The sequence below is a fragment of the Haliotis asinina genome, chromosome 12, assembly GCF_037392515.1.
Source record: "Haliotis asinina isolate JCU_RB_2024 chromosome 12, JCU_Hal_asi_v2, whole genome shotgun sequence".
NCBI classification, from domain to species: Eukaryota; Metazoa; Mollusca; class Gastropoda; order Lepetellida; family Haliotidae; genus Haliotis; species Haliotis asinina.
Window position 1 is genome coordinate 53,959,621 of NC_090291.1, and position 19,999 is coordinate 53,979,619.

The 19,999-nt window shown below is 43.1% G+C and overlaps 2 protein-coding genes across 2 annotated transcripts in view; one reads left to right on the plus strand and one right to left on the minus strand.

Moving 5' to 3' along the window:
- Positions 1-19,999, plus strand: part of LOC137258492 (RNA-binding protein 39-like) — a 378,418-nt gene that overhangs the window by 199,416 nt on the left and 159,003 nt on the right. The gene's annotated exons all lie outside the window — the stretch shown is intronic.
- On the minus strand, positions 5,266-8,279 carry LOC137258222 (tyramine receptor Ser-2-like). Its single transcript, XM_067795814.1, has one exon. The coding sequence runs from the start codon at positions 7,330-7,332 to the stop codon at positions 5,872-5,874; it is 1,461 nt and encodes a 486-aa protein (XP_067651915.1). The 5' UTR covers positions 7,333-8,279; the 3' UTR covers positions 5,266-5,871.

The window sequence follows — 19,999 nt, forward strand, 5'->3', positions numbered from 1 at the left end:
CACTTGTCCTAACGTTCAAGCTAATATCTTCAGTCATTCTGGTCTCACACTAACGTACTCCCATAACGAAACGAACATCACGATCAAGAGGATGTAATGTACACATTATATGACAATCATCTCTGTTATGTAGTATCAGATAACCCTGCTCATTGCATTCTGACATATACACTAACTGGCAGCCTGGATTCAGAAACTGAGAAACACACACATCTATGACAGTCATGGCGAATATATCGGCAGATTCAATAATTCTCTCCTCCACACAGCTAGGAGCGAGTCTCGAAGTGAAGGCCGCCAGATATTGACAGTTTGGACTCTCGATTATATTAAGCCTGCATCTTAACCTGAAAAATGTGAGAATACTATTGGAAAAATATGGTTGTTTTAGATGTTTCAGGTGTCCCCAATATGTATGTGCACTGTTCCTTGCGGTAACTGGCAGTGATTGTCGCTTCTACCCAAACAAAAGATAACGTTACGAAAAACCTGTTTATCACATTTCTCAAATGATTTCGATTTTTCATCTTGTCCAAGTGCTGATAATTGTATGGATGTATTTTGAAGGGCTATTCATTTAACGTTCATACGCGCATAGATATATGCAACATGCACGGCATATGATGATTATGTATCTGCCGTTATTCACAGCACATATATTTAAGCAGATTCAGATGTTGGCCTATGATGTAGAAATACCATGGAAAGGGTGTAGTATCATTTGCTGCCAGCATCTGATTTGGATTTAGACGGGTTTAGTTATTCTTGGAAAACGGTAGAAACGGTTAGATGGATTTTTATTTGTTTGCTTGTTCATATATTATTAAGAGCAAAGTAAGTAAATGCAACAAATGGGTTCAGCTGATTAAGCTGGTTGAGCCCATCATTAGCTCGGAATCAGTAAACAACCTGGTACTTCTACAAGGTGACTGTTGCTGAGCAGCCTCCTATTTCGCTTTTCAGTTCAGCCGACCTCATATGATAACATTAAAAATCCGTTTTTCTACGCTGTATCCACGACGTCCTGGCCAACGCTGTATCCACGACGTCACGGCCATCGCTGTATCCACCACGTAGTGTCCAACGATATATCTACGACGTCATGGCCAACGATGTATCCACGACGTCATGGCCAACGATGTATCCACGACGTCCTGGCCAACGCTGTATCCACGACGTCATGGCCAACGATGTATCTACGACGTCATGGCCAACGATGTATCCACGACGTCCTGGCCAACGCTGTACCTACAACGTCCTGGCCAACACTGTATCCACGACGTCATGGCCAACAATGTATCCACGACGTCATCACCAACGATGTATCCACGACGTCATGGCCAACGATGTATCCACGACGTCCTGGCCAACGACGTTTCTAGGACGTCATGGCCAACGACGTATCTAGGACGTCCTGGCCAACGCTGTATCCACGACGTCCTGGCCAACGATGTATCTAGGACGTCCTCGTCAACGCTCTACCTACAACGTCCTGGCCAACGATGTATCCACGACGTCCTGGCCAACACTGTATCCACCACGTCCTGGTCAACGATGTATCTAGGACGTCCTCGTCAACGATGTATCTAGGACGTCCTCGTCAACGATGTATCCACGACGTCCTGGCCAACACTGTATCCACCACGTCCTGGTCAACGATGTATCTAGGACGTCCTCGTCAACGACGTATCTAGGACGTCCTGGCCAACGCTGTATCCACGACGTCCTGGCCAACGATGTATCTAGGACGTCCTCGTCAACGCTCTACCTACAACGTCCTGGCCAACGATGTATCCACGACGTCCTGGCCAACACTGTATCCACCACGTCCTGGTCAACGATGTATCTAGGACGTCCTCGTCAACGACGTATCTAGGACGTCCTGGCCAACGCTGTATCCACGACGTCCTGGCCAACGATGTATCTAGGACGTCCTCGTCAACGCTCTACCTACAACGTCCTGGCCAACGATGTATCCACGACGTCCTGGCCAACACTGTATCCACCACGTCCTGGTCAACGATGTATCTAGGACGTCCTCGTCAACGATGTATCTAGGACGTCCTCGTCAACGATGTATCCACGACGTCCTGGCCAACACTGTATCCACCACGTCCTGGTCAACGATGTATCTAGGACGTCCTCGTCAACGACGTATCTAGGACGTCCTGGCCAACGCTGTATCCACGACGTCCTGGCCAACGATGTATCTAGGACGTCCTCGTCAACGCTCTACCTACAACGTCCTGGCCAACGATGTATCCACGACGTCCTGGCCAACACTGTATCCACCACGTCCTGGCCAACGACGTATCTAGGACGTCCTGGCCAACGATGTATCTAGGACGTCCTGGCCAACGACGTATCTAGGACGTCCTCGTCAACGCTGTACCTACAACGTCCTGGCCAACGATGTATCCACGACGTCCTGGCCAACACTGTATCCACCACGTCCTGGCCAACGACGTATCTAGGACGTCCTGGTCAACGATGTATCTAGGACGTCCTGGCCAACGATGTATCCACGACGTCCTGGCCAACACTGTATCCACCACGTCCTGGCCAACGACGTATCTAGGACGTCCTGGTCAACACTGTATCTAGGACGTCATGGCCAACGCTGTATCCACGACGTCCTGGCCAACACTGTATCCACCACGTCCTGGCCAACACTGTATCTAGGACGTCATGGCCAACGATGTATCCACGACGTCCTGGCCAACACTGTATCCACCACGTCCTGGCCAACGACGTATCTAGGACGTCCTGGCCAACGATGTATCCACGACGTCCTGGCCAACGATGTATCCACGACGTCCTGGCCAACACTGTATCCACCACGTCCTGGCTAACGACGTATCTAGGACGTCCTGGTCAACGCTGTATCTAGGACGTCATGGCCAACGCTGTATCCACGACGTCCTGGCCAACACTGTACCTACAACGTCCTGGCCAACGATGCATCCACGATGTCCTGGCCAACGCTGTATCCACAACACCCACCCTACTAAAACTGTAACTAGTTGACCTCTCGAGAGATTGCGGCTTTAAACAGTTTCACTCACTCACTCAGAGCTGGACAAGGGACTTCAAAATATTGTTCGTTCCCAACTTTGACCTGCGTAACATTTACAGCAGAGACTAGTACAGGCAAAATGTTTGAGAACTTATCAAGGCTTATATCCAGAGTCATTTCCAGAAAGTAATCAGTCATGTTTATTTGACAAAGCAAATTCAATTGAGCGTACAAGCAAATTGTAGTGAGAGTCTGGACTCCAGGTGTTGCAATCAATCACAGCTAAGCCAATCAAATGTATGGTGTAATAGTACCTTGTAAGCACTTGTAGTAGTTGTCCAGTTCCACATGTACCTGGGGTTTGGTTAACAAGGGCACCGCAATCACAGTGATATCATACCATAAGCTATTCACGTCCTTTCAGAGTAAATGTCGTATCACGGCAATGTTTACTGACGACCTCCTTGATATGCACTATCTCTCTAGGGGGTTAGTTTGTTCATATAGGTGTCCTGTGCAGAGGGTCCATCCATCCACATCCCTCACAGTCTGTCTGACTACAGACAACCGTCGCTCACTTTGTCATATTCTCATGATATAGTCAGATTAGTACCCTGGACGTGTAGATTTCTGGCTTGGACACATATCGAAACACAAATCGAAGTTTCGAAAAAAAAAGTGTCTTATTTGAAGATTTCGTTTAAATAACATTTTCAGTTGTTGTTCACTTTGAAGTTTAGGTGTGTATGAATACTCCGCTTTCAACAGTGATTCCTTATTATCGTGGAGCGCTTGCAACCTTTTTGCGCTCAATAAATTTGATTTATGTTTGAATACGTTTGAAAAAAATCCAGTTTGGGAATGCAATATACGTAAGTGCTGGAACAGCTTCACCAGTAAGTAAACGAAAGTAAAACCCATTATAGCAATGCGCGTTACACCTGCATTCGGGTGGGGCAGCCTAGTAATTATAGCCTGCGCTCGTCACACTGGACACTCGTGTTCGATTCCCCGCATCATTACGATGTATGAAATATTGCTATTTTAAGACCGTACTGACTCGTTCGAGGTCATTTGGTCAGTCTTTCGTGAATAGCATTAGATCAGTCAATCGACATACTGTCTATATACTGGTAAGCATTTTCAATTTTCAGTCTCAATAATGTGTTACCAGCTCCCCACCCATACAACCAGTATGTGCCGATGAACAGCTCTCTGTTGTCAGTTCTTGCACAAAGAATACAAGCAGTTACACCCACTACTAAAACAGGATCAGTTTCCAATGTTCTGTCGTGTACCACTCTTTGGTAGGATTTGTGTACCTCTCTTTGGTAAGGTTTAATGAATATGTCTGTAAAAAGTGGCTAGTCAGCGTAACACATTTTATATTGTTTACCTAACATACAGCGTGTGCAATACAGAAACTGAAGTAATCGTCGAATGGCATGTCTTGTAAATTACCTTGGCAATAGATATTCCACAACGTAAATTGTATCTCTTCCACAGCTGCATGGGGGATGTGACTGAGTGACTGCGTCAATTTCCAGAAATATACAATGACAAATGTCAGCCATTAACATCAACCTGACATGATTTCATAAATAGAATACATACTGGCTTCCAGTTGTACACAAGTTCGGATACATCTATTTTTAGTCTCTTCTTTTGTTAACACCGTATCGCAATTACAACCTTGCAGTTTGCGCATGCACCAGTTTGGACAAGATAATCCGGTGATTGACATCATAAGCACACACCTACGTTCTTGGGATACGATGATGTGCATCCATTCGGGCTGACCACAGTCACCTTTTACGTGCAGTAAGGCTTGCAGAAGATCCATTTTAACCCGTATCTTTACAGGAAGTACAGACACGAAACTATGAAAGCAGGAGTGGCGCTTACACCTTTTCTAAGTACATATATTTAAGCGACATAATACTGAAATGTTGGTCTGAGACGAGGTTTTTTAAGTTCAGAGATAACGAACTTGACGATAACGGCTTAAACAAACACGACATTTTCTTAAAGCGATCTCCTTCAGAACAGATTTAGCGACGATAGTGTACAACGTTCTACTTACACTTTGGGTTTTTTCATAATTATATTCGACAGATGGGTAAGTTTCGGTGTATCACCGATAACATCTCACTCGATGGGCTTGTATTGCATGAATTAATGATAGCAAGGTTAGCAAGGTGATATGAGTGTGCGAGGAAACAGACAACGGCGGAACAAAGGTAATCAGTGGCACTTTCTTTTATATGAATAACAATTAGCATAATATACATCTTACTGTAATTTTACTGCAAATGTATAACAAATAGACAACGTCAATTCGAAAAATAAAACATACAAAATTTTGACAACTATGAGCTCAAGTCACATGTATAATATAAACATGATTAGAATTTGACTCTTGTATAGTGAAAGACATACAGACCAGGACTGGTGAAACAGCTATCACAATACAGAGTCTCTGGACCACATGGATTGCCAGTGAGATATGCAGTGCTAGCATCTTATCACCGGAAGAACGTTCCCCTGTAAACACTGAGAGTGTCCACAATATACACCTAGAACACACATGTAAAGTGTTGGTGTCCGCTGTGGCAGTGTTGGTAGGCTCACAACAAGTACAGATGATTTGTGTGGAACAGGAATCACATGGAACAACAGGATCACAGTCCGAGACATGATGAAAGAGGTGAGACATACTTGGGACATCATCCATCACAGGTTTATCACCAGGTAAGCGTAATTAAAGACAAAATCTGTTCTCTTTGGAATACATGTAAACGTGATCTTCCATACACGTCACGGCACTTTCAGGTCATGTCTGAACTTTTGTTGCACTATTCACGCACCGCTGGAAAGAATCCGTTGTCCCGAACCCCCTCCGAGTCCATTCCTTGCTGAAGGTTCCAGTATAACAAAGCTTCTTTCAGCCTGTATTTCCTTGTTTTGGGGCAAAAGAACCATTGTCTGAGCACCTTCCTGAACTCTGCATTGAGAAGTCCGTATAAGAAAGGGTTGATAGCCGAGTTGGCCATAAGCACCCAAAACGCAACAGTTCGAACCCAGGACGCAAGACACGTGTCACACTTGGCATACACGACACTGCTCACCATGTAGGGGGTCCAACACAATGTAAACACAAGCACCAGCATGCCGAGGGAACATGCTGCCTTCTTGTCCTGTTTTACCAGTAGGTCCCTCACAAGGTCGTCACTTTGTTTCCTGATGACTGAACTGCTTCTCAGCCCCGTTCCACACATGGAGGACTTCCTGATAGCACTAGGTCTGTAGGCCGTTTGACCCATCAGAGTGTCAAAGGACACACGTCGTTTTACACTCATCCTGGAGTACTGAGCAGGTGCAGATGATGCTCTGGCAGGTGTCAGGTAGTTTGCAAGGCTGTGACGCCTGGTCGAATTCATGATTAGAGACGTGCGTCTAATATCAAGTCGAGAGAAACTGTTGGGAAACAGATCAGCACTTTCGTCAGAAGGGTTAGTTGTACAGTCAGACTCTGATGATGATTTTCGATATGTGAGAATGAATGTGTCAGATGCGCTGAGAGATCGTCGAATTTTCATACTTTTCCTCCTGCTGATTTTAAAATAAATGCTACAGTTCAGTCCCCACAACACCATCACTGGGACCAGGTACTCCACAGCCGAGGCAGTTAATGTAAATGCAAAATGTCTCCTGTACGGTACATCACAAGTATATGACGTTGACGATGTTGAATTTGTGTCAATATCTGCAATAAGATCCCAGAGCACAATGGGTGGAATGTGTATCGCCAAACTGAGAAACCAACACAGACAGACAATACCAAGAGCCAGTCTGCGACTTTGTCGTACTCTGTAGGAGAATGGATAGTGGATGGACCACCATCTATCAATGCTGATAAGGAGAATACTAAGTAGGGACACGTACAATAAGGAATGGCGAAAAGTAAGACTAAGTTTACAAGCACAGCCCACAAGAGCCCAGTTTGGATTCAGATCTTGAAGCATCGCGATGGGCATGGTGCACCCGATTAAAAAATCCGCCATGGCAAGGCTAGCAATGTATATATTTTTACACTTTCGCAGCACTCGTGTTAAGATAAACATCAACAGAACCGTTCCGTTGGCCATCAACGTCATAAACGTCACTGACACCATCGGGATGGAAAGTCCCCAGATGACGTAGAAGCTCCAGACGGGTTTTGAGTGTTCAGGATTGAACATGTGTTTGTTTGTGTCATTCACCATCGCTGCTCTAGTCGTCACGTCCCTATGCCAATCAGGTACTCTAGCTACCATTTATAAACAGAGATGGTTAATCCGATTACACGGCCTTGCCCACATTCATCATGGAGAATGGTATTTAGATTCTTCTTTAAATCCAGTTACACTGTATCCTTTGAAATCTACATACCCATCATACTGAGCAGGAGGAGACGGACAGACCGGGGCTGAGGAAGCCAGCAGCATACCTCACACGGACTCCTACCGGAGAACTGTTAGATTATACTCGCCTTTGTTTCACACACCGATGATGATATTCCTTAATTGCTTAAATCCCTTTAACGTGTCTCATATTCCACACATTAAGCAAATGTTAAGCATTTGATACAACTCTCAACACGTCCCACTGCCGGAGTATCATTTTCGCAAACATCGAATCCGGACAGGAAGACGGCGGGTGGGTGTTAAAGTTTGATATTTGTCGCAATCACCACACCTGACAGGAGGTTATCCAAGAAGTATATGCCATAAACACACTTGATGACAGGAACCAGCAAGCAACAGAAGGGGCTTGTATTGTCTGGAAGTTGGGCTGTAAACCTTCAGAATACTCCCTTTAGTGGCACCAAGCTCAACGGAAGGCTTATCTGGAAATGGCCAATATATCTTAATGTTGTCTATTCACAGCTGGGCTGTGCACAGGACACTGCTTGTATTCTCTTCCTGAACCAACTCCTCACAACTTTCATATCTTCCATTGCCAGTGTAAACAAACATTGTATTAATCAGTAGAAAATCTCTCATAAGTTGGCTTCTCTTTGATCACAAAATACGTCTTCCTTGTTATAATTCTTCATGTAGAAATGGTTCCTTCAACTGCTCCAGTTGCACGTGTTAAGCAGCTAATGGCTTCTATGATATACATCACCTCACGAGTAATGCCTTCACCAGTTGGTGATCAGCTGGTAAGGAATGCTGCTAGATGCTCTGAGTATGCCAGCGTTGTGAGGTAGAGAGTTGGAGCGACCGCTCGTACCTTCCTGGATCAATACGGTGCTGATGCTTGTAGGCTGGGCAAGATGCTTCTGAAACCGAGGCCTGGTCTTCGCGCAACCTGCCCGGGCTGGCTGTCAGTGCCTGCCCAAGATATACTCTAGTCATGAGACGGAGTAGGCAAGACAACAGATTTCAGTAGTGTGTCGTTACATTTAAGTAGCGTATCATTCTTAACATTATTTACGTTGGTTTATTACGGAAATAACCGTATGAGTAAGACTAATGAGGTAGAATGTATATATTTATATATTTGTTTATTTATTTATCTGTCTGTCTATCGATCAGTCGATCTATCTATCTCTCTATTTCTTTCTTTCTTTATTCATTTATTAATTTATTTAGAGAGGTGTATGGGTAATGTGCATGGACTAACGACTTCAATACCAATATGATAGCGCTAAAAGTAATATGACACTCATATTTTAAAGGTTGAAAATATCATCATTGCGTATTAACGAGGGCGTCGTCCTTGATGTACAGCTGAGCACATGTGAGTATCGAATATTGGTTTGTACGATGTTTGTGCACTGCAGTTAAAATGCTATCTCTCTTTTTCTTCCTGAAATTATATAGGAGGGCTATATTCTATGCTTGAAACACAAAGCAGATATGGGGCTGCAACAGAACTGTTTCATATGTCTACATGAACTCATGTCGATAATCTTTTGTCGATAACTACACTAGACTAATCAGTGTGAATTATTTGGTTAAATAGTCGCAGGCGGAAGGGACAGTATTACGTGGTTAGTGAGAATATGGCTTACTTTGTCAAATACGATGTATCGACCTCAAATGCAGAGCTTTCAGACACATATCAGCTGTAGAATCAGTTCTTGTCAGTTTGCACATTCGTATGACTGTCGGTGACGACCATATGGACGTTGGTTACAAAACGTCTTGGAATGCATTGTTTCATTACATGCTAACATGGTGTATAACGTTGGGTTAATTAAAATTTGCCGTGATATAATGGTTGTTATTCCATGTTTCATGACCATACGAGTTTAATAGATCGTGACCCACATTATTGTCCCTGCAACATTGCCCTCCCTGCAATGCTAAACCCCTACATGAAGAAAGTCAAACTTTCCCTAGGTCTCACTGGGACTACCTTTCAGTTTAAATCGGTTTATTCCTTACAATCAAACTTATATATTTAGATATAATAAAACTTAGTGCAGTGTTATCTCCCAGCGTCGTCCACACATGCGGCTTAAATACTCATTAGTTTGACATCACACTTAATCACGAGCTCATGAAGGACCCGTGAGGACCTTGGATAGGGTCGGTCTTCAGTAATTCATGCTTGTTGCAAGAGGCGACTGACGGGATCGGGTGGTCAGGCTCGCTCACGTTGTTGACACATATCATCGTATCCGAAATGCATAGACCAATGCTCATGCTGTTAATCACTGAATTGTCCTATCCAGACTCGATTGTTTACATATTGCTGGACGAATGCTGAGTGCCGCGTAAAACTAAACTCACTCATTCATCCGACCCTTGTAATCCATGTTGATGAAAGTATAACCACTACAGCTCGAGAAGAACGGCCCCGGGGCCTGGGCCATATCGCCGTGCTTTTCATCTGGTCAGTTCAAACTGTCCACCAGGCGTCAGTGACGGGACCACGACTGGGTTCACGACACGCAAGTCTACACGAAGGCTAAACATAATCACACGGTTGCACGGTAACATAACTGAAGTGTTCCAAAATGGTGTATCCTCTTCTTCACCATGGTCTGTGTATCGTGTTATTTGAGTTGACATTTGCCGTTTACATCAGGATACACAAATTCTCTGTGGGACTCACATTTAAACAAAGTACTCTGTAATGAAGTATAAAATCAGGCAATGACGTTCACTTGCCAGTTACTCTGGAGTGATATGGTGTGACAAATGACAGTATCCAACATATACATACAAGTATTTCCCGTAAAAGCTGTGTCTAGTACTCTGGTGTCTGGTTGGCTTTGTGATGTAACTTATGTCGTGTCTGTGTTTGGTTGGTTATGTGGTGTCTGTGTTCGGTTGATTGTGTAGTGTCTGTGTTGAGTTGGTTGTGTAGTGTTCGTATTTGGCTGGTGGTGTGGTATTCATGTTTAGTTGCTTTTGTGGTGTTCGTGTTTGGCTGGTTTTGTGGTGTTCGTGTTTGGCTGGTTTTGTGGCGTTCGTGATTGGTTGTGTCGTGTCTGGGTGTGGTTGTTTGTGTAATATCTGTGTTTGGTTGATTGTGTGGTGTCCGTGTGTGACTGGGTGTGCCTAGGAAGGGTGTGACTGATTGTTTGATATTCACATGTCTGTTTCCATCACTCCCATGTGGCTAGCTGGTACCCGCATGTGACCTTTTATGTAGTATATACTATGTGTCTGAAGCCTGTTGAAATATTTATATATGTTTTAGTTGAGTTTGTCTTGTGTGGTGATCTTTGGTTTGCTTGCCGGTCAGTGTTGTTCCCCATCCTTTTGAACCTGTTTGGCCGTCAGTGTGTTTGCGTTCTGTCTATGGGTGGATGGGTGGATGGGTGGATGGGTGGATAAGAGTAAGTTTCATCTTTACATCTGACATTAGAAAGACATTAGAAATATAGAATGCCTTCTTCATGACTATTAATGGAATAAAAAAAACACTTGTGTTTATTTGATAACAAATGTTATCAGTGCACTCAATTTTATATCATTCTGAATCTATGTATGATCACATATATACTTCATGCTTAAAAAATCATTCTCAACGTTGTCCTTGAAACTTGCGAAGGACACATATTGCCAGAGTATCGTGTTTTCCCATGGCAAATACGCGTTAGTGGTTCCCGGGCACTGTGGAGTAATATTGGTAAGGGAAGTCAGACCATGCACCTTCCAACACAACGTTATTAATCGTTTTGTCTCCAGGCCAAAATTCCTTTGAGATTTAATTAATTTTCTAGCAAGACCAATCGCCGTTTTCCCAGGATCCGAGCATTGGCAGGTCCCTGTTGTGTTCGTTATTCGGGCAACGCGGCACGGAAAATACTACCAAATAATTTCCTTTCTGTTCACAGACTTTGAGGGGGTCGGAAAATTTAGCAGATTTCCTAGAGTGTGCTATTCTTGTAGATTGAATACTAAAGCGGGAGAAGGGACTCGAGAATAAATCGCTGCCCATGCCTCTAAGTTTAGGAGTCAACCGAGATTAGGACTTCGTGGGATTTTGTACTTTATCCGTCACAGCCTTCATCGGTCCCGAACGACTGTATGCGGCTGCTCTTTTCCTTAACTGACCTCCATGCAGAGTTCGTTCCGAAAGCATTCCCTTGTATAAAACCAAGACCCTCGGTCTGTTGACATGTATTTCTATACTGTGATGCATTACAGAATCAACACTGACAGAATCAACACTGACAGACTCAACACTGACAGACTCAACACTGACAGAATCAACACTGACAGAATCAACACTGACAATAGGACAATAGCCTTCATCCATCGCTCTCTATCTAAACCACCGAATGCCCTTTTCGTTATGAGTTCTTATATTCTTAACAAGAGAATCATCAGAAAGATAATGTGCGCAAAGGTCTAAATACTATTCATAAACAACATGTAACCTAACGAAACTACGCCCTCCTATAACACCAAGGACGAGTGAGTGTGTACAGATACAGGCTTTGGCGTGGTCCTTCGTATGAGGATGTTCATTACTTGAACTGCTTGTCTTGTCCAGTCAACATTAAAGGGTAAAAACTGACAGGTAGGGCAGGAGTGAGTGTTCAGCTCTGAACAACAGATTTGTTTATGAATTCTGCCCCAAGTATGACCTTTATATGGGCATTGTGGAGCTTGTCCCTGTTCATCAATCCATATAACCATCCTCACCCCTACTGCCCACACAGACACACGCGCCCCACCCACACCCCAAATTGTGTAGGCACCTCGAGGTCTTGTATTGTAGGTGTTATGGAAATACGTTATAGGATCCATCTGACAATGGCAGACTCCTGACGTGCAACATTACAACAATTTCCCATCTACATCGATACCTGAACATGTGGGAGGACTTTATTGGTTTCACATTCATTTAATCAGTGTGAAATGTCGGCGTTCATATTAGGGTAGCCCTTCCCCAGTTGGTGTCTTTTACCTTAAACAGCTTTAGAGGTGATTCAGATGTCAGATGACCAGTTGTAAGGGCACCAACGCGAGGGACACCAACTGAATGTAAGTAGGGTCCTACTGCCTTACCATGTGAGAGGTCCTGGAAACCCCCTAGCTGGGTGAGGGAGTGGTGGTATTAAAATATGAGTGATACCAAAACTATGTACTAAACATTATACTTCATGACGAAATGCGGTTTAAAACAGTTTCCACTAGATGGACAGCTTGCCAGATTTTACATTCATGTCAAGTAAACAATTCAACATTCCTGATCATGTAGACCGATGCTGACTAATCAATAATTCCAGTGGTGTCTCTAAAACTACTTCCAACGAAAAAATATGCATTCAGTGCAAAAGACGATGTTTCGATTTTGACATGACGGGTTTTTCAAACATTATCATGATGAATGTTACAGGGGATCATCTGCCCATATAGCACATGAACAACTGGCTGTAGGAAACAAGTCTTGTTGGCCATGAGCACTTTAAGCTCTCATTTAAATTTTAATTCTGTTCTTTTCACTTTCAAACGTTTAACGTGCAAGAGGGGCGAGACTTCGTCATGCCAATAATCCCAATAATTCCAGAGGTGAACACCCTCCAAGAGCCCCTTCTCTTTACAGTGAAATATTGATCACTGATCCTACCCATGAATACCTAGACGATAGTGCCAACAGGCCGCTGTATAGATTCCTTTTGCTAATGAACCCAGCTCTTGATTAAAGCAGTTGATGGAAAATGTTCTTCTCAGATTAAACTACGTGATGTATATACCTGATGTGGTAGAAACAAAGGCATTTGTGGACGAGAGTCTTATCCTGAAGCACTGGTACCGATATAATACAATAGTGTGGATATCAAAATGTCACAGGCGTAAATATATAACACAGATACAAAGGTTAGACGTTCCACACGCCAAAATAACAATGCATGGTTTGTTGATTGGGGTAGATGACAAATAATTAGGAAATCATTCCATTTTCCTGGAATAAACTGACAGGTAGACGTTCGAGGCAACATGGTTCCCTGTTAAATCTGTGTCCAGTGGAGGAAGACGTATCAATTATTTATTATTGAAGAAAGTATGTTTGTAAGTGTTTTATTTCATAAATATATTATAGTTAATGTTTCCTTTAACAGTACTTGCTATGCTGACATTTCCCTTGGCGCAACGTATTCCTGAAAAAGCTCAAATGATATATTGATTTTAGCAGGATAATGTATAATGCATACACTCTAATGTGCACACTGAAATGTCTATTAATCACTGAATGTTTCAGTTAAACTGGACATTTTTTCTAAGGCTAACATAATACGATTCCTCTCAGTGAAGTTTAAACGGGAACGAATTACGTTTTGCGGGATGTAAGATTGTGCACGTCCAGTCTGCTCGCTGTCAGAGATGAATAAATGAGTTGCCTGGTTGTTTATTCCGTCCCGGCCGAGTAGGAGCGTTATTGGTATTCACGTCTGACACCAATGGCGAGCGGCCTGAGGGGAATGACCGCAGCTACAGCACTAGTCTAGGTCAGCAAGACTGTATTACTGGCTCTATGACACACACTCACACATGGATGTAGTATTTTTGTCACTGAATTACAAATGGTATCAAATACAGATATCCTGTACGTAGGTTGTGTCATCGCCTACATATATACCATGGGTCGGTTATGACATATTATATAGAGATATTACCATTCATCAACAGGAATAGTTGGTGCACCAAATTAATTTCCGACCATTGAAAACACATCTGAATATTTTGAATGCCAGCATTTCAAGTTGAAATCTTGTAAGTGAATCAGTCACTCCAATACGTCCGGGAGGTATTGTTACACACATAATGTTACTACCCTCACAGATTTTTGTTGAAAAGATGTGAAACTATTGCGTTCGTTTTAGAAGGTGATAAAGGGTCACATATGCTAGGATACCTGGGGTGTAAATGGGCAGCCATATTCAATCAAATATTCTGGAAGTAATGTTTTAGAATGATTTAATATGCCTCTAAACTGCGTTTTCATTTCCGGTTGCTGTATTTGAAGATATTTGGACAATGTTTAAAATCATTCTATTATACTCTGCAGTGCCACAGCGGGTTTTTCTTGTGGATAAATTGAAAATGCCGACATTTAAATTAGTTTCGCATGTCAACCTGTTTACATTTGACAGAGTTACAATACAGGCAGGAACTACTACATCCTTCCAATAATCAACTTTCTCTATATGTAGATCCATAGTCTCTCGTCCATAATGTTTACGAATCGTAATGTACAATACAGCATATTCTTTCCTTGAAAATTTCAAGGTGCGTTATATGACTCTTGCTTTCACGATGTGTTACAAGAGCCACGTGTGTGGGGGTTATTTCTAAATTTAACACACCAGTGACCGTGGGTTGTTTTTAGATGAATAATTGCCCTTATTTGCATGTGTCTATGACTGGTGCCACAGGGGCCAACAGCTGGTACCGCCAGTTTTGATGGTGCTGCAGGAAGACACTTTTGCATATGACATAGTTAGCATCTTAAAATAGACTCTGAGGTAGGACATTATCATTACGGAAATGGGTCATTTTAAAGGCAAATAGTCATCAAAACATATTTTATGAAAAGTTCACTGAAAATCGTTGATGGCATATAGTGTTCGCGAAAAGGGTCGCATGTCCTGAACTAACAGCTGAGTGTGTATTCTTATTACCATGCTTCACTAAGGTGTGCAGGAAACGTGATCAAGGTTCGTCCTGCTGTTTATGGTGTGTCCCCATCATACCCGTAATCACTTGCAGGAATGTGGGAAACGTTGTCATGTGCATGTCCTTCCTCTATGAGGAAACACGTCGTGACATGCTTGAAATACCGTTCAAGGTGGGGCGTTGATCCGGGCCCACTCCTTCACTTATGCCTTGATACATGCGTGATGACGTAAGTCATTATCACACTCTGCTTGCCATTCAGTATTTTCTACTAATCAGGTCCAGTACAGACAACCCGTGAAGCTCCGAGTTAGAATACTGGTCCTCAGTAACCCAAGTTTGTCGCAAGAGGCGACTAACGGGGTCTGGTGGTCATCCTCGCTGACGTGGTTACCATGATATCGGTTCCTAATTGGGCAGATCGATGCTCATGCTGTTGATCACTGTATAGTCTGGCCCAAATTCGAATATTTACAGACCGCCGCCATATAGCCGGAATAATACTGACTGCGGCGTAAAACTAAACTCACTTACCCATTGACTCAATACAGACAAATCTGCGACTAGTACAAAAGCTGTAATACTATATTTGTCGATTACATATTTGAAATCGTTCTTTCTAAAATGCCCACCAATAATCACACCCATCTTATTTATGGTATCAGCACGGTCAGATATTAGCATGTCAAGGCTATTTATCGATATCAACCGTCAAGGGAGCTCTCATCGGATCCATGTATCTTTATGCCGGAAACAGGCAGCGCATGTTAATTATACCATCTAAAGGGTATTAATTATTCCTCCGCAAATTATGTCAATATCTGTATCATCCTTTGTGTACTAATTTGCTCTTCAACATATGTCATATTTGGGATTTCACTTTCTTAGTAAAGTACAAATTCTAGTGCTTTTTCGGTTGAGTCCCATCCGGGATTCGAACCCGCACCCTCAGAGTCAGGCACCTAATCGCCAGCACACAAAGTCAGCCGCCTAGCCCGCTCAGCCACCGCGACTTCCACTTCTAGAATCTGTGGCTGAGCGGGCTAGGCGGCTGACTTTGTGTGCTGGCGATTAGGTGCCTGACTCTGAGGGTGCGGGTTCGAATCCCGGACGGGACTCAACCGAAAAAAGTACTAGAATTTGTACTTTACTAAGAAAGTGAAATCCCAAATATGACATATGTTGCATTTGACCACTTTCTAAATGGCATCGTGTAATCATAATTTGCTCTTGTCTAGTCATGTTGGAAATAAGTCAATAAAAGGTCAGTGCGTGACGAGGTACGCTCGCTGCAAGGCTCATACGATCCCTATTGTCCAAGAATGTATTTTCAAAATCGTTTTACATGCGTTAATGGTACCTCCTGGAGTTGGTGAAGGCCAGTGGCATTGTGACTGAGTGGATTAGACATTGTGACCTGACAATTAGGTGTCACTCTGAGACGTTGGGTTTGAATCCCTGGTGGAACTACCCATTCATTGTACCCTACCCACCACTACGTAAAATATACAAGGATTTCTAGAATCTGTACTGAGAAAGTGTAATCCAAACTAATATATGCTACATTTGACCAATTTCTAGGTTTTGCGAATTTTAGATTCAGGCACGGAGTATTCGTTCTGGAATTTACAATTACAAGTTGAAGCTGGGGTAGTTCGTGCTTAATCATACGACGAGATTACAATCGGTTCTTGTGGATAGAGGGAATGGTTCAAACATTTTCATGGATTAAAAGTTTAATGCGAGGAACACATGTGATGAAACTGAGGCCTGGCGTCTCCAAGTCTAGCTAATAGAGGTGGGGAACATAGGAGGTAGGTCCTATAATTCTTGAAAGAGCTTTGGGAAATGTTATTTCAAATTAGAGGCTCCTGGCCTTTCGCAAAGACTATAAAGCAATTATGTTCGGAATTATAAACATGTCTATTCGTGATGAGTGTACAGATTATCGACACCAGCGATACAGTTCGTGACAACGTGCTGAGCCAGGAAAATGTAGTGAAGATACATCAAGCTGTTGATGTTTGTGGGCCTACCTTGGTCGTAAGAAATGACAAAAACTTACCTTACTTCAACCTTGCGACACGAATGAATAAAATACGCACACTGTTTTGTGTTTATAATACCATACATGCCTTATGATCTTGTTGGAAAGTTTAATTCGGTAACACCTTACGTGATCATAAGCCAAAGAATATAGGCATATCACGGTTAGGTACATTCGGTTCTAGCAAAGGTACATTGTATGACAATGCTGAAAGGTATGTCTACATGTAACTGATGTTCTACTACAGATACTCTGAACCGCCAAAAAAACCCCGTCATTCCCGTTTTGAAACTGGTAATCAGTTTAATTCAAACACATATAAGTAAGATAATAACTGTAGGAAAGATTTCAAAATTGGCTTGTTTGAACATCAATACTTACAGACGGATTTCAGACAGACAATTACAAGTGAAAATGACGATAGGTGACATAACAGTGCGATCCCATAGTCAATAACGTGTATGGCCTCCTTGAGCGTTGACAAAGGCACTGCAGCGTCTGCACATGAATTGGACGAGACGTTTGTTGACGGCCATAGGGACTTAGGTGATACGCCTGAGAGAGTTCAGCTGCAGTTATCGGCCCTGGTCGCACATCTTTGAGCGTCCTTTGAATCTGGTCCCACAAGTGTTCTCTCGGGTTTAAGTCTGGACTGCGGGCAGGCCATTGATATGTTTGTATGTCGTGTTGACGGAGACGTCTGTAGTTGCTCTGGCAGTATGGGCATGTGCGTTGTCCTGCTGAAAGACAAGGTTTCCCTGACGACCAAATTGTGGCACAGCGAAGAGTCTCAGCGCTTGATTAATGTAGCGGGCAGATGTTACATCATGTCCTCTACCAGGACCAATATTCTGGACAGGGCCTAGTTTGCTATTGATAGCAATAACACTCCACACCATTATGCTTGGACCTCCCCACGAGTCTCTTTCCAGGACAGAATCATCTGCAAAACGCTTCCAGCGTCGTCGCCAGACGCTTACGCTGCCATCGGCCGTCGAGACGCAATACCAGTTTTCGTCGGAGGAGACTACAGTTGGCCACTTCCGGTCACGCCACTTCCGACGGTGAGCGGCCCAGTAGAGACGAACACAACGATGTCGAACACTGAGGATCGAATCCCGGTAAGGCCCGTGACATCTGACGTTTTCTGCCTCAAACGCCGCGGCACTCGGATTGGTCTCTAGTGATTGTCAATGGTTGTCCGTGCAGTTTTTCATAGTCTTAGCAGAACAGTTATACAGGTCACAGGCGGTCTTCCACTGCGAGGACGGTCAAATGTGCTTCCATTGGCTTGGACCTTTGCCGAACAGGAACAGAACGTGATTTGAAACATGTCTTGCAGTATAGCCAGCATTCTGTTCCCTTGATAATCGTGACCTGTCGCTACTGTCGAACAGTGAATGATTCGGTACATATTCGGTGTCTGTTCCTATAGGGATGACCCCTCGAGATGCACGCGCACTGTCAATTTCATGAAATACGCAGAAAAACCTTGTCCCATTATTACTTAATCAGTTTAAGTAACTGATGACGTGGGTTTTTTTTCATCAAACACAGAATCTGAAACCAAATTTTCTCGAACATTGTCTACGAACTTGGCCTAGCTAACATATAAGAAGTAAAGAAATAATGAAAATAAAGATATATCTGGCAAAATGTTTTACAGAGTCATCACATTTCTTCTGCGGTTCTGTATACATGTACTGTATATCGTATGACAAAGATGGGCAATATGACGCATATCTGACTTCAGTGGCGTAGTTGCGAACACCGACAATTCTGCTCAGTGCTGTTGTGGTTTGTCCCGGATCTTGTAAGACAATATACGTCTTGCTGACAAACGATCCTCTTAGATTCGCGGATGTGCCGACAATTACTCTGTCAAAGGTCAGGATAGACGAGACAACGTGTACAGTTTGACCGGCTGCATGGGCTCAAATATTAGTATTACCTCGGTCGTTGCCCCCTGAAGAGACTGTCCAGCATATAATCGAATTAGGGACAATAACTGAATTAGAATCAGCAGTCACAGATATGCGTGTTGAAGAAATGTGAACGACTGAAGTGGGATATTGTTTTTCTGTGACTGAACACACTTTGGACGCATGATTATTAATTACATTAGAAGGTGAAATTTAACGTCTTGTTCAAATCGATTACAATACCGCTTCAGCGTATGTGACTACCAGCAACGTACATTGTGCCCTTATGTAAATGTTCAGCAAGTTATCAGATTTTCACTTCAAAGGTTCTACAACCAATCAGATTCACTTTTCAGAGGCTCTTTAACCAATCACATTCATCCTTCCTGTTGCATTATGACATAAAAGTAATTAAATGGAACTTACACATTTTTCTTTTCACACTCGCTGTTGTTTGGGTCTGATCTGACTCGGCCCAAGGCTATCCAGATCTGACGTCTCCACCCTTGAGGTTTCCAATCATACATTGTGAAAAGGATCCCTTTATGCCTGCTTCAGAACTCAACGAAGTCTTGGCGTTAAGGAGCTACATATCAATTACGATCCTGGTATCAAACATGGCTTAATGAAACAAGATTGGACTAGCTGGATTTAACGACACAACAAACTCTAATTTTCTCTGTCTGTCTGTCTGTCTGTCTGTCTGTCTCTCTCTCTCTCTCTCTCTGTGTGTGTGTGTGTGTGTGCGTGTGTGTGTGTGTGTGTGCGTACGTGTGTAAGTGTGAAAGGGGTAAACAATATGGATGTCTACATTTCACACTGATTGTATGAATATGAAACCAATAATGTCCTCCCACATGTTCAGGTCCCGATATAGATAGGA